General features: G+C 46.4%; 1 protein-coding gene across 1 annotated transcript in view; it reads left to right on the forward strand.

Annotated features, from left to right (window-relative positions):
- Positions 1-13,474, forward strand: part of CLMP (CXADR like cell adhesion molecule) — a 55,762-nt gene that overhangs the window by 41,301 nt on the left and 987 nt on the right. Inside the window, 5 exon segments of the mRNA XM_021541631.2 lie at positions 4,614-4,771; positions 5,678-5,879; positions 7,593-7,760; positions 9,096-9,218; positions 11,186-11,327. Of these exon segments, the coding sequence (XP_021397306.2) occupies positions 4,614-4,771; positions 5,678-5,879; positions 7,593-7,760; positions 9,096-9,218; positions 11,186-11,327 (793 nt within the window).

Consider the following 13,474-nt stretch of genomic DNA (forward strand, 5'->3'; position numbering starts at 1 on the left):
ATCAATACCTCAGATTTGGACACCACCCAAAGCTTCCCAAAGCATTTAAAAACAAAACAAAACAAAACAGAAAAAAGAGTTGGAATAAGCAGGAAAAGCAATGCCACCTCCTCCTGGAGTCAGGGGAGGGAGCTGCACAAAGCCACAAGCAGCGATTCCCAAAAATTCTTGACAGCACAAAGAGCTGCCCACAGGATGTGGAAGGGGCTGGAGGGTTTGGTGGGCAAGAACTGCGGAGCCTGCAGAAATGTGCCATGGCTTTTGGACGTGATTTCTGGGAAAATCATCCCTTTTTTTTCATCCATTGTGTGCAGGATCCAGCCCTTGAGGCCACCCAGGGCTGGGGAGCTCTGTGGGGGAAGGTTTGGAACAGGGCAGGGATAAATAAATAAATCCCTTTGCAAGCCCGGCCCTGTGTGCTGGGCAGCGCCATCCTTTAAATGAAACTTCAACTTTTAACCATGAAAATTATTCAAACCTTATCTACTTATTAAAAATCTCATTGATTTGGACTTTCCTTGCAAGGTCTCACCTACGCAAATACAACTTCAGGGAATGTTTGGAATAATGAAACCTAGAAGGGACCTGCATCTGTTTCTGGCTCCTTTTTCTCTCCTGTGCCATAAATTCCTGCACATTTCTACACCTAAATCACTATTTTCTGCAGCAAGACCCTACTCAAACTGTGGAAAATGTGAGATTTGTTCATGTTGAAGTCTTTTGGGGTTTTTCTGTGGGTAATTTCTACACCTGGCTCTTATGTTGGGTTGCTGTAATAGGCTGTTTTATCTTCCTTTCAACATAGGAAATAAAGTGACACTCCCGTCTAGAGAACCTGCAAAATTTAAACTCCTGTGGGAGTTTTCAGGCATTGATAAATCAGGGGGTTGTAAATAAGATTTTTTTTTTCCTAATAATAATGTTAAGGAACAGTTTGCACTGTGTGTGAGTTTGGTTATTGTTTCAGTGATGAGTCAGCTCCAAATTATTTCTAATTCTTTGAAAAAATACAGGGTGCTGTAGGAATTTGTCACTGGATGAGACATCCATTCCACTGGATGTATCCCTGGTTTTTCTCCCTGTTTAGATGATGAGTCTGTAAGCACAGGGCTCCTCCTCAAATCCACAGAGAATTCCTGGGAGCAGCAAGAATCCCTCTAAAGTGTAAGCTCTGCTAAACCCAGCCTGTCTAAGCCAGAAAGGAACGAAAACTCTGCCATAATCTCACAGAAAATTTCGAATTTTACACAAAAAACCTCGAGCAGGATTAAACTTAAAAACTCAAAACACCTGCGAGGTTGTACATGAACCCACAGAGCTCCACAGGGCTTGGAAAACGTCGCAAATGTCGCGTGAATGTCCCTGTTGTGGTGCCTAAATTAAGATTATTGATCAGTGATGTGGCGCTAATGAGGGCAGCCCCGGCTCCAGGGAAAAGCTGGGCTCGTCCTGGGCAGGAATTCTAATTCTATTTGGCAGCTGGAGCTTTGGGAGCAGAGAATCCAGTGATAAACTGGATTATTTTTCCCTTTAAAGAAAGCAGCTAATGTGGCTGGGAGGGAGCTTTCACTGGAGGTGAGCTGAAGCATTGGCAAGGCTCCACCTGTCCTAAAATTCTGGGTATTTCATGTAGTGGATGAGAATTCTTGATAAAGTGGTTGGGGAGGAGAAATTAAATCTCCAAATCTCAGCAGCTGAGGGATGCTCATGGTAATTCAGAGGCAGATCTAAGAATGGGAGCAGGAATAGAAGGAATTTTCTAAAATTGGTCCTGAAGAAGTGGAAAAAATGAGGGAGAGTCATGTTTGATGTCAATTTTCTGTCTGTTTTTCACTTGAAATTTCAGTATCCACTCTTTAAAAAGTATATTCTAGTATATAATAGTATTAAAAATCTAGGAATAAATCCAGCCTGAGGAACTGGAACCTCTTGTGCTCCTGCTGTGTCCTCCCAGGATTTTGTGTTCAGTCACACTGGGACTTCCCAGTGCTCTGAACTTCCCCAATTTTCAGCAACTTTCGCAATATTTGGCCCAGGAAACAAAATATTTCCTCCACTTCATTTCACAGGGAAAAAAGAAACAACAAAACAAACAACAATTTTAGGGTTTTGTCTTGAACACCAAAACTGCAGAACAACTCAAGTGCCCTGCAAAGATTGACACTCCAAAGGCAAAGGGCATCGCTGCCCCATGGGAATTTGGCTGGGGAATTTTTGATTTTGACCCCTGACCCGGGAATTTCCCTTTCTCTGCTCTCCTGGGGCGGTTTTAAGTGAGTTTGAATTTTCCATGCTGAGTCCACGTTTAGGAGTGGGAGATGGGCAAAGGCAAGAGGTGCTGGTGGATTTGTGCCTGGTTCCGTGTGGGTGCAGGATAAAGCTGGAGCCACTGCTCAGCATCCCAATCCAGGATAAAGCTGGAACCACTGCTCAGCATCCCAATCCAGGATAAAGCTGGAGCCACTGCTCAGCATCCCAATCCAGGATAAAGCTGGAGCCACTGCTCAGCATCCCAACCCAGGATAAGGCTGGAGCAGCCACTGCTCAGCATCCCAATCCAGGATAAAGCTGGAGCCACTGCTCAGCATCCCAACCCAGGATAAAGCTGGAGCCACTGCTCAGCATCCCAACCCAGGATAAAGCTGGGGCAGGCACTGCTCAGCATCCCAATCCAGGATAAAGCTGGGGCAGGCACTGCTCAGCATCCCAATCCAGGATAAAGCTGGAACCACTGCTCAGCATCCCAACCCAGGATAAAGCTGGAGCCACTGCTCAGCATCCCAACCCAGGATAAAGCTGGAGCAGGCACTGCTCAGCATCCCAATCCAGGATAAAGCTGGAGCAGGCACTGCTCAGCATCCCAACCCAGGATAAAGCTGGATCAGGCACTGCTCAGCATCCCAACCCAGGATAAAGCTGGAGCAGCCACTGCTCAGCATCCCAATCCAGGATAAAGCTGGAGCAGGTTGTTCTCAGCATCCCAATCCCCGCCCCGCAGCACCTCCCGGGTCGCTTTTTAGGGCGTTTTGCGGGATTTTGTCTCACATTCCAAGGGCTCTGCTTCCCTCTAGCGGGTTCGCTCGGCACTTCCCTTTGTATTCTTTTTTACATCCTGACAGACTATTTCTGACAACTCTATTTTTTATTTTTCGTGGCATTGCTATTCAAAGTTTCTTCCCAATCCTACTAATTCTACGCTTTTCGTAAGTTTAACCCTCTTCTTCCCAGGCTGCTTTCTTATTTCTGACATACATCGTATTTCTGATATACATATTTCTGGTATTTATTTCTGACATACATAACATTTCTGATATATATAATATTTCTGATATATATATTTCTATCATACATAATATTTCTAATATATATCAATTTCTGCTATACATATTTCTTATTTCTGAGATACACAAATATCACCTGGTGTTAGGGCAGCGACTCCAAGCCTTTGGCAGACTGCTGAAGGGATAAAGTGGAGCCTTTTTGGGTGGCAATGACGCTTTTAGCATCAGGAGATTTCAACACTAAAGGAGAGGCAGAGCCGGGGAGGCTGTGTGAAATTTGGGGTGTGCAGGGGGTGTGGGAGCACCGAGAGCTCCGAGTGCAAGGCCATCTGCTCCTGCTGCAGGATCAGGGTGACAATAAATTCTGGGTTTGCAGAGATGGCTCCTGAAATCCTCACATTAAAGCTGCGCTCTGTGCAGGGAGCAGAGCTGGGCTGTTCGCTCGGATGCTGTGAAGAAAATGAGGAAAAATCCAGCAAAAAATCCCTCCAGAGGTGTACCCTGGTGTGGCAGCACATTTCTCTCCCTCTCAGGATTCTTCATAGAGGTGCACAGAGAGAAATGAAAGAGAAAACAATTTCTGTTTCTGCTTCTTGTTTTTTCCATGTGGAATGTGTTTGGAGAATTGTTTCCCTGGGGTGATGCTTGGTTGGATTCTGGTGAGGATTGTTTGAGCCTGGTGGCCAATCCAACCCACCTGGGGCTGGGCTCTCAGAGAGGGGCACGAGTTGTGTGAGAGTTAGAGTCAGAAAAAATAGTATGTAGTTTTAGTATCCTCCTTTTATATAGTATATTAATGTATTTTAGCATAGTTATAATAAAGAAATAATTCAGCCTTCTGAATTGAGTCAGACATCAGCATTTCTTCCCACTGGGTTCACCTGCATTTACAATACCCTGGTGTCATAATTGAGATGGAGACAACACAGAGCAACACTCTATTTTCAGAAGGCTTCACACCTGTTTTTATTACAGCATGCATGATTTTTATACATTCTTACAAATCTCTTCAGTTTAAACTTTACTCATTGGTCAGGAAAGACAAACAAAGTGCTCATTGGAATAGGCAGCTTCAGGTTTCTCTTATTTATCTCTTATTTATCTCTTATTTATCTCTCATTTATCTCTTATTTATCCCTTATTTATCTCTCATATATCTCTTATTTATCCTCCTTTCTTTCTTGGTTTCTATGTCAGTGACCTTGGTAGAGAATTCTTTCAGGTGTAAAGGTGGATTCTCTCCTCAAACTTCTCTCTGGCTGACAGAATTGCTGTTAAAACCTCTTCCACATTCTGACCACTTTGAAAATGGAATTTTATTTTGCCTTCCAGCCTCCTGTTCCGTTTGGCTGTGCGAGGCTCAGACCGAGTTCAAGAGGGTGGCCGAGGACAACGTGACCCTGCCCTGCCACCACCGCCTGGGGCTGCTGGAGCAGGGCAGCCTGGACATCGAGTGGCTGCTGCACATCTCCGAGACCGTGCAGAAAGCGGTGGGTTTGTGTGCACACCCTCACTCCAGTCAGGGAGAAAAAGAAAGATTTCAGCCAGGGAAAAAGTCTGTTTGTTCATGTATCAATATGTTCTGCCACACTGACCTAAGCCCAGTGCACCAATCAGGTGAAATGTTTTTACTCCAAGACCAAAGGAATCAATGTTCATGATGTTCTCTATAAAAGAGAAAAGTGCTTTTGAATAAACTTCCATTACCTTCCGAAATCATGCAAGTCATTTCACCCTTCCCTGGCTCTACAGCATCAGGGTTGCTGAGAAAATCACTTTATTCCTGCCTTCACGCCACCAGCCCTCCATTTAACAGCACTGCTGTGCTGAATTTTGCAGGTTGTTCTGGTGATGAGAGCAGGGTTTGGAAACCAGAGCTGATTTAGAGAGATTTAGAATGTGGAACAATTATTTGATATCCAACACAGACCAGGTTCAGTTACAATATTTTTTGTTTGTTTTAATGTAGTCAGTCTTCATTAGATCGAGTTCAGAAGTGCTCTTCAGGCTTTTAAAGTAACCTTGGATTTTGCAGGCCCAGTTTTCGAATCCTTGGTTTCAGCACGACACAGACTAAACAGTAGCTTAGTCCTTTTAAAAATGAGGTCTGCATCAACCTAAATTAGCACAGCCAAACCTGCAGACTGCTTTGACGTGTTGTGGCACAAACTGACGCCTGTTTTTACACTTGTACAAGTGCCCAATATAAACCTCCAGCAGAAATAAATCCACTTTTTGCATCATTCTCAGCATAGAAACCCAGGTTTGCTTTCACACCCTGCTCCAAGCTTCCTGTGTGACCTTTGACAAGTCACTTGTGCAGCTCCTGGAAACGCTCGGATTTGTTGTTGAATGAGAAAATCAAACAATAACTCAGTGCCTGCTCTGCTGCTCAGGTGATCACCTACTCTGGAGGCCGTGTTTATGATGACCTGAACGAGGAGCAGAAGGGCCGAGTCTCCTTCACCTCCAATTTCCTTGCTGGAGATGCATCCTTGCAGATCATCTCGCTGCAGTCCAGCGATGCAGGGAAGTACATCTGCAAGGTCAAGAACGCCGGGCAGTACGAGTGGGCTCACATCACCCTCAAGGTTGTGGGTAAGGACAGCTGCCTGTGATTTATTAAAAATATGGATATTGATCTAGTACCGATAAAGTTAGACAGTGTGTGTTTATTGTGTGTGGGATCGCTCCCAAATCCACACCGCAGCTTCCAGGTGGTTACAGAGCCCTTTTATCCATCCAAGTGTTGAATACCCAAAATACAAATCCATATTCATCATTTTGGTACATCCCATTCCTCACTTCCTCTGCTGATCACTCCAAAAGCCATTCAGCATGCGTGGTTTGTTCCTTGGAATGGGTCGGTGTCCCTTCCATGGGGAGGGGTCCCAAAATGAGGAAGTCAATGAAGTCTTCCTCCTTCTGACCTTTCCACCTTTTCAATGCCAATATGACAAATGAACTCTTGGTAGAACTCCCATTCCTTGTCTTCAGTTGGTTTTGGAACAGAGGAGGCCACAATTGTCTGATGTTCCTAAAAGCTCTTTGTCAGTTTATATTCTTCATTATAAACCCAGCTAACTCAACATTGTGCTGACAAGCAATCAGTTATTAGTTAACTACTAACTCTTAACTTCATCAAGGCCTACTCATTTATTTTAATTAACTCTAGTAAGGCTTATTTCTCACTGAAATCTTAGCTCCTCTAAAATCTCTAAATTCCTTAAAATGTACATTTCACTTGTTCTCCTAAAGGGAGACCAAGAAATCCAGACTCACCTCCTGGGCAGAGATTGGTTTCAGGAGGGTATAAATATACAAAGACACCTCAAGATTGGGTTTCAGTGCTCAACTTTATATCTGCCTTGGCATTTTTTGGCCACAGGAAGAGCCTAAAAAACTAGTTTGAGGTTGGTGTGATAGCACTGAACTAAGTACTGAACCCTAAAACAAATTCACAAGGATCATCTCATGCACCATGAAAATATCAAGGTTCCCATCTGATTATGTCTCCAGTAGGTTGCTGCTTAGTGCTTCCAGAGGTGTCATTTGCAAAAGTTGTTCCTCTGTTCATCTCTCCACTTCCTGGCAGCAAATTAGGACACAAATAGGCACAAATATGCAAAGCCATTCTTTCCAAATGATGGCTCTGATCTCATCCCCCAAAGCAGGCTGATGCCCTGTCTCAGCTGGCCGTCACCTGCTGGGGTGACAAATGAGCAGCTGGGGGTGGCATTTCCCTCCCTGATTGCAGTTCATTGCTTTTCACACACTGTGATCCCTGGAAGGATCCTGCAGCTGCTGTGGGCAGAAAGAAGGGAAGGGAGGGAAAGATGTTCTGGAAATGGTGAGGAAATTGTGAAGAGTGTGATGATAGAGCTGCACTGATGCAAGTGATCATGAGGCAAAAGAGTGGGAAAGGAAAGGAAAGGAAAGGAAAGGAAAGGAAAGGAAAGGAAAGGAAAGGAAAGGAAAGGAAAGGAAAGGAAAGGAAAGGAAAGGAAAGGAAAGGAAAGGAAAGGAAAGGAAAGGAAAGGAAAGGAAAGGAAAGGAAAGGAAAGGAAAGGAAAGGAAAGGAAAGGAAAGGAAAGGAAAGGGAAAGGAAAAGGAAAGGAAAGACGAAGGGAAGGGGTTTAGTTTTCCCCTAAAAACCATCAGGGGGTTTCGTTTTCCCCTAAAAGCCATCACTGGTGTGATTCCTTAACGTATCCCAGGGAAGGCAGCTCTTGGAAGATGTTTAAATGCCAAATGAAGGGTTCCCAGTGAGCAAACTCTGCTGTGACGGCATGACCTGTCTTCTCCTTCTAGAGAAACCCTCCAAGCCCAAGTGCTGGCTGGAGGGGGAGATGCTGGAAGGGAAGGAGCTGTCCCTGCAGTGCCGCTCCGCCTCGGGCACGGCCCCCATCTCCTACCGCTGGCAGCGCATCAGCGAGGAGGACGAGAGAGCCGAGCCCCTCCCGCCCAGCTCCAGAGTCAGTGAGTCGGGCATTCCTTCCCCCAGCTCCAGAGTCAGTGAGTCGGGCATTCCTTCCCCCAGCTCCAGAGTCAGTGAGTCGGGCATTCCTTCCCCCAGCTCCAGAGTCAGTGAGTCGGGCATTCCTTCCCCCAGCTCCAGTCAGTGAGTCGGGCATTCCTTCCCCCAGCTCCAGTCAGTGAGTCGGGCATTCCTTCCCCCAGCTCCAGAGTCAGTGAGTCGGGCATTCCTTCCTCCAGCTCCAGAGTCAGTGAGTCGGGCATTCCTTCCTCCAGCTCCAGTCAGTGAGTCGGGCATTCCTTCCCCCAGCTCCAGTCAGTGAGTCGGGCATCCCTTCCCCCAGCTCTGCGATCACTGCGGGGATGCTCCAACACTCCTCCCACTGCTGCGGCTGCACCTGGGGGGATGCTCAACCTTTCTCCCTCCTTTCTCCCTTGCCCCCTTCTTTCTCCCTTTCTCCCTTCTTTCTTCCTTTTTTCCCCCTTTTTCTCCCTTCCTTCTCACTTTCCCCCTTCTTTCTCCCTTCTTTCTTGCTTTTTTCTCTCTTTCCTCTTCTTTCTCCCTTCCTTCTCTTTCCCCTTCTTTCTCCCTTCTTTCTCCATTTCCCTCTTTTTTCTCACTTCTTTCTTCCTTCTTTCTCCCTTTCCCCTTATTTCTTCCTTCTTTCCCCCTTTTTCTCCCTTCCTTCTCCCTTTCCCCTTCTTTCTCCCTTTTTCTCCCTTCTTTCTCCATTTCCCTCTTTTTTCTCACTTCTTTCTTCCTTCTTTCTCCCTTTCCCCTTCTTTCTCCCTTCTTTCCCCCTTTTTCTCCCTTCCTTCTTCCTTTCCACCTTCTTTCTCCTTTCTTCCTTCTTTCTCCCTTTCCCCCTTCTTTCTTCCTTCTTTCCCCTTCTTTCCCCATTTTTCTCCCTTCTTTCTCCATTTCCCTTTTCTTTCTCCCTTCTTTCTCCCTTTCCCCTTATTTCTTCCTTCTTTCCCCCTTTTTCTCCCTTCTTTCTCTATTTCCCTCTTCTTTCTCCCTTCTTTCTTCCTTCTTTCCCCCTTTTTCTCCCTTCCTTCTCTTTCCCCTTCTTTCTCTTTACTTTCTCCCTTCTTTCTTCCTTCTTTCTCCCTTTCCCCTTATTTCTCCCTTCTTTCCCCCTTTTTCTCCCTTCCTTCTCTTTCTCCCTTCTTTCTCCCTTTCCCCTTCTTTCCCCTTCTCCCTTCTTTCTCCTTCCCTTCCCGCTCGCCATGCCCTGCCGCTGATTTCCCCCCACACCCACCCGTGCCCCTGTGCCCTGCCCGCAGCTGCCACTTCCCGGCTCCGCTGGCTCATTCCCGTGGTTTTTCCCCTCGCAGACATCTCGAACCCCGGGCAGGTGCTGCTGAAGAACCTCACCGGGCTGAGCACGGGGCTGTACCGCTGCCTGGCCACCAACGAGGCGGGCCAGGAGAGCTGCGAGCTGCGGGTGATGGTGCAGCGTAAGTACCGCCCCGGCAGGGAGCCCAGCCCTCCTCCCTGCCGCCCAAAAACGAGACCGAGGGCTCCTCGTACTTCATCCCAACAAAGGGACAAACCATGGGGCATTTCCCTGTGGTCTCTACAATTTGTAGAGAGCACGGCCTCCTTTTAATCCCAATTTCCCGGCCACATTTCCCTTTCTCTTCCCCACTGTTTGAGATATTGGAGAGGTTCAGACTTCCCAAATCACCTAACACACAGCCCCTTCTAACACAGCCCTCCTTTTTCCTTTTCCTTGTGTCAATCAAGGTTTCTAACAGACCCAGACGTCTGAAGTGATAAAACCGTCATCTGCCCTGCCTTTCCAATCAATGGAATTCCCATGGAATTTATGCTTCTTCCCATTGTTTCCTTTTGTCTCTCAGCATCCAATTTTATTTATCAGCTGACAGTTTGTTTGCAAAGACAAATCTCTCTCATTCTTTTCACCTATTCATCAATGGGATCTTCCCCTTTGTTTCTTTTATCTCTCAGGGCTGGGTTTATCTCCCAGCAGAACCACAGTTTGTAAAGAGAAATCCCTCCCTCCTTCCAGCCAGAACCGGGACCGGCTGCTTCCCAGCTCTCCCACCTGGAAAATTCTGTGCTGCTCCTTTGCCCTTTCATACTTTAATCCCATAAAATAACTCTCATTTCTTGCATTTTTGATTCACACAGCAGCCCTCACCTAAAATAACATCACACAGCCTGATTCCAGATGATGGTTTTATCACTTTAGATGTCTGGGTCTCTTAGAAAAGTTGATTTTTCAGAAGGATTCATGAAACACAAGCAGGGAAAATGGTAAGTGAGGGGTTCTGGAGTGATTGCATGACTCTCAGGTATGAATTCTCTCTCCAAATTATGGATTTGCTGCACTTGGGACAGCAAAATATCTAAAGGCAGTTGGAAAGGCTGGCTGGGACAGGGACGAATTTGCAGGATAAAAAGCAACTTTTGACATAGTTTAGTCGTTTGTGTCCTGAACAGCAGAGGGCAAAGTCGCCTGATTAACCCCAAAGGGTGTGTGCAGGGTGTCCCTCACATACCAGGAAAAGGGTGGGGGTTATCACCCAAAGCCAAACAATGCCGCTCTGCAGCTCTCAAAGCTGGGCCTGCTGTGATAAAAGAAGTCTCCTCCTGAAGATTCCACAGCTTTGGAATTTCTCTGCCCGGCCAAGCCTGAAATAACTGGAATACGGAATGAGGAAAACCGGTTTGCCTCGGGCATGTGAAGTGAAAGCGTCCAGGCAGCTTTTATGGCAATTGAACTGAACTGGTTTAAAACCTCCCTCGGCTTTGCTAAACCCTCCTGAGGGACTGAGTTTAAGGAAACAACTTTCAGCCAAGCCCAGCCTGACCACTTTTATCCGAAAAGGTCATAAACTCTCAGCAAGGGCCCATAACCCATGGGAAATGTTCTCTCATTATCTCGGCTGCTTTGGATGAACAAAGCCCTGCCCAGGATGGTTTCCTTTCCTGCTTTGTGTGCCTCAGCCAGGTCACTTTTCCTCCACATTTGAATAATTCATGCCAGAATTAGGCTGTAATTATTCACGGGGAGTTAAAGGGGAAAACAATATGTGAACAGATCAAACATTCCCCTGCCTTGGGTGCAGCCTGGCGCCGTGTTTCACATGGGGGCTGGCCTGTATTTGTATTTTCTGTATTTTTACGCTGTTAGAAAGGGATTTTCCCTCCTTATTTCAACTCTGCCCCACAGCTGAGGGCACAGCACCCATACTTTCACCTTTGCACAGGCGATTGCTTCACTCCCTGCCTGGGGATGAACTGGTTCAACTTCTGTGTGGAGACACACCCAAAAAAAAAAATCATCTCCAGCCTTCTGTCCTGAGTTATCCCCAGTGCTGGGACTTGTAGGGAGGACTAGAACCTGACCACGCCAACAAGGGCTCAGCGATAAATTTGGTTTTTTTTTGGACAACAGACGCACAGAACATCAGCATGATCGCCGGGGCAGTGTGTGGAGTGGTGGTGGGGCTCTCCCTCCTGCTCCTGGTGGTGAGGTTGACCATCAGGAGGAAAGAAAAGAAGAGATACGAGGAAGAGGAGGCACCGAATGAAATCAGGTAACGCCTTTCGTTTCATCCCACCTCCCACACTCCCTTCCTGCGCTCTCCCACGCCTTTGCACCCAGGTTTTAGCCAGCTGTAAGCAGCTTTAAGTGTCTGCAGAGGTTGCTCGGAAAAAGCTTTTTAAGCCTCCGTGAAATGTCACTGACAAATTTTTTGACGGTGAGAATCTTCGTGAAGACTTTCCAGAAAATCAGATTAAAAGTCACCCCAGCAAATTAGCACAGAGCTCAACCAACTGTTTTTCTCTCACATTTGTAATTTCGGTAGTTCGAAACATTTGCATATTCTTTTATGGTGTCAAATTGAAGCTGCTTGTCCGTTGTGGTTTTGAGAGGGTTTGGGGGTGGTTTCCTTTCCTTCTTTCTTTTCTTTCTTTTTTTGTTCTTTCCCCCTCTTCTTCCCTTCTTTCCCCTCCTCCTTCCCCCCTCTTTTCCCCTTCTTTCTTCCTTCTTTTCCTCTTCCTTCTCCTCTTTCCCCTTTCCTTCCCACTTTTCCCTTTCCACCTAATTTACTCCCTTATTTCCCCCTTCTTTCCACTTTCTTTTCTTTTATTTTCTCCCTTATTTTCCCTTTCTTTTCCCCCATTCTTTTCCTTTCTTTTCTCCCTTATTTTCTCCTTCCCCCCTCCCTTCTTTTCCTTTCTTTTCTCCCTTCTTTTCCCTTTCTTTTCCCCCTTCTTTTCCTTTCTTTTCTCCCTTCTTTTCCCTTTCTTTTCCCCCTTCTTTTCCTTTCTTTTCTCCCTTATTTTCCCTTTCTTTCCCCCCTTCTTTTCCTTTCTTTTCTCCCTTATTTTCCCTTTCTTTTCCCCCTTTTCCCCTCTTCTTCCTTCCTTCTTTCCCCCTTTTTTCCTTTCAATGGCAGCTCCAATTTGGCACACAGTTTGGCAGACACCTCTGATCCTTCCCTGAGCTTTTTGAACAACTTGCCCCGGATTTCACCCCGGCTGAGCAGGGAGGGGAGCAGGAGCACGGTGAAGCCGACTCCTGCTCCTGGAGCTCATCTCTGCCCTGCTCATCTCCCCTAAGCTCAATCTGGGCTCCAGTCAAGCCAGCCTGAACTCCTCGGGAAGGAAAGCGCTGCAAAGATCTATTCAAAGATCTACTCAAAGATCTATTTCCAGGAACGAGTTCGAGCTGCTGCTGCTGCCCTCCAAGAAATAAACCCTTGATCCATCTTTACGTTTATCTGTGTGACATCTCTGCCCTTCCACAATCCCTTCAGCTGCTGATCACTCCCAGTCTGCCGGCACAAAGGCGTTCTCTGATGATTTTTTCCCCCTTTTTTTTTCCTTTTGTTATCCTTGCCTTTTCACTTGGCGCCTCTCTTGTACCACCCTTTCACGCCTGCCTGTTGCATCCTCGCCCTCCTCCTCTCTCTCCCTGTCAGGACCCGGTTTGGCGCTTCTCTCCCTACCCACAGGGCTGGTTTTAGGTGGAAAAACCTGTTTCAGGCCCTTTGTGGTTCTGGCTGAGGATTGCAGAGCAGACAGCTCAACCTGTTTGCTCTGACACTCGGTGCTCGCTGCACACACACAGAGCCGGCCGTGAGCAGCGTGTGTTTATTCCAAATTCATTTACCAACACTCTGCAGGGCAATGGGGACTTTAATCCATCAAGTTACAGAGCAGAGTTTGGACAAATTGCAGGGTATTAAAGTCCCCCCTTCTTTCCCTGGCAAATTAGCACAGACGTCAACCAACTGTTTTCTCTCATATTTGCGATGCCAGTATTATGAATAATTTGCATATGCTTTTATGGTAATAAAGAAAATTTATTAATAAATTAATAAAATTATCTTTTATGGTGATAAATTAAGGCTGCTTGTCCGTCCGTTGTGGCCCTGAGATGGTTTTGGGGTGGTTTCCTTCCTTCCTTCCTTCCTTCCTTCCTTCCTTCCTTCCTTCCTTCCTTCCTTCCTTCCTTCCTTCCTTCCTTCCTTCCTTCCTTTCTTCCTTCCTTCCTTTCTTCCTTCCTTCCTTCTTTCCCCCCTCTTCCCACCTTCTTTCTGCCTTTTCCCTCTTCTTTCCCCCTTATCATCCCTTTCTTTTCCTTCTTCTTTCCCCCTTCTCTTTTCTCGTCTTCTTATTCCTCCTTTCCTCCTTCTCTTATTTCTCCCATTCTTTTTCCTCTTCTTTACCCCTT

The sequence above is a fragment of the Lonchura striata genome, chromosome 23, assembly GCF_046129695.1.
Source record: "Lonchura striata isolate bLonStr1 chromosome 23, bLonStr1.mat, whole genome shotgun sequence".
In the NCBI taxonomy this organism is placed as follows: Eukaryota; Metazoa; Chordata; class Aves; order Passeriformes; family Estrildidae; genus Lonchura; species Lonchura striata.